Source organism: Merops nubicus, unplaced genomic scaffold (genome assembly GCF_000691845.1).
Source record: "Merops nubicus isolate BGI_N331 unplaced genomic scaffold, ASM69184v1 scaffold13045, whole genome shotgun sequence".
NCBI lineage: Eukaryota > Metazoa > Chordata > Aves > Coraciiformes > Meropidae > Merops > Merops nubicus.
The window spans coordinates 4,644-6,444 of NW_008610360.1; the positions used below are offsets into that span (position 1 = coordinate 4,644).

The following is a 1,801-nucleotide window of genomic DNA, read 5'->3' on the forward strand; positions in this document are numbered from 1 at the left end:
TTTTCCTCCTTTTTCTGGTGCTTTTTCCTCCCTTTTTTTTGGCTTTTTCCTCCTTTTTTTTGGCTTTTCCCTTTTTTTGCTTTTCCCTTTTTTTGCTCTTCCCTTTCTGTACAAACCCAGCCCTGAGGAGAAGAAGGGGCAGGAGCAGGGCAGGTTTTAGGGCCATCCCCAGGAGCTGCCCCTGTCCCTGCCCTCCCCAGCTGCCAACTGGGAGCTCTCTCTTGCAGTTCGCATCTGGGACGTGCGGCCCTTCGCCCCCAAGGAGAGATGTGTGAAGGTCTTCCAGGGCAACGTCCACAACTTTGAGAAGGTGGGAGTGTGCTGCAGCCCCACCCGTGAGGCTTCCTCAGGCACCACTGCCACCAGCTCCTCTCCAAATTGGTTTTTAATTCCAGTTTTAATAAGAACTCCAAGAAAGATGAACTCACGGAGCGGGGTTCCAATTAAAACTGCAATAACGAGAGGTCTGTGCTGGGCTTGGCTGTAATTAGCTGTAAATTAAGTGTTTTCTACATTTACTGCCTGTTTGGTGTAAAATAACAAGGCACGGGGTGTTCCCAGCAATCAACTAAAATCTGTAATTACCACCCCGGCTCCCGAAGGGAGGTGGTTAAAGTGGTGCTGGGGATATTGAAACTCTCAGGGTGGTTTTTGATTCAAACAAGGAGGGGAAAACAAAAATCTGGCTTTGGAAACAGATCTGTGCACGTGCTTTTTTGTTCCAGAACCTTCTGAGGTGCTCTTGGTCCCCTGATGGGAGTAAAATCGCCGGGGGATCTGCTGACAGGTGAGTTGCTGCTGCCACCAGGGATCCCTGACAGCTTTGTGGGTGCTCCTGGGATGAGCTGGGCCATAATCTGAAGACTTGGAGGTGTGGAGACCCCAACAACCCTCTGAGGTCTCCTGTGGGCAGCTGCAGTGTGGTTACAGTGCCCTTGTGTCAGTGGAGGAGCACCACAGGGTTCTAAAATCTCCTGATCTTAACCAAAAGCTGGCTGGAGTTCTGCAGGGCTGCTGGTGTTCAGCCACAGGATCCACCAGGAGGTGACAGGAGTGTGGTTGTTGGTGACCCATCTCCCTTGGGGTCCTCCCAGCAGATGCTTTGAGGCACAGGGAGCCTGGGGAAGGGTGTGTGGTGTGGGGGTTACACTGGCAAGGACCCCAGATACCAGGGAAATTGCTGCATGGTGGCTTCCAGGAGGCATCAGTGGTGTTCTGAGGGTCATTCTTGATCCTTACTTTAGTCACAGAACCACAGAACCAGAACTTTTCTGGTTAGATAAGACCTTTATCATCAAATCCAACCCAGCACTGCCAGTTTAGCACTCAGCCACGTCCCTCAGCACATCTCCACAGCTTTGAAACCCCTCCAGGGGCTGGTAATGAGTAAGAAATAAAAGTCTGACTAAATTAGCTCATACTGGACTTTTAAATTAGATATTCTGTGAGCTAATGCAGCTGAGGAGTGAGACAGGTAGAGGGAGGACACCTGCAGAGGGTCCCTGCCAGGAGCTGAAGGTCACTGTGAAGGACACCAGCCTCCACTGGAGCAAATCCAGACGTGCTGTCAGGGACATGGGGACAGGAATTCCTGCAGGCCAGAGGCCAGGCCATGCTGCAGCAGCAACCAGCAGATTAATGAGCTTCTGCTAGAGGAGAGGGGGAACTGGAAGCTCTCACTGTCCAGCTATGGTGGGGCCAGCTCTCCCAGCAAGTGGCTGAGATGTGACTCTCCTTCCCAGCCCAGTCCTGGAACCATTAAGGTTGGAAAAGACCTCTAAGATCAGCCAGTCCAGCCATC

At 51.9% G+C, this 1,801-nt stretch overlaps 1 protein-coding gene across 1 annotated transcript in view; it reads left to right on the forward strand.

Annotated features, from left to right (window-relative positions):
* SNRNP40 (small nuclear ribonucleoprotein 40kDa (U5)) overlaps positions 1-1,801 on the forward strand; it is a gene marked incomplete at its 5' end in the record, with an annotated part of 10,420 nt that overhangs the window by 4,462 nt on the left and 4,157 nt on the right. The window contains 2 exons of the mRNA XM_008940894.1: positions 228-310; positions 726-787. Of these exons, the coding sequence (XP_008939142.1) occupies positions 228-310; positions 726-787 (145 nt within the window). The remainder of the gene's footprint in view (positions 1-227; positions 311-725; positions 788-1,801) is intronic.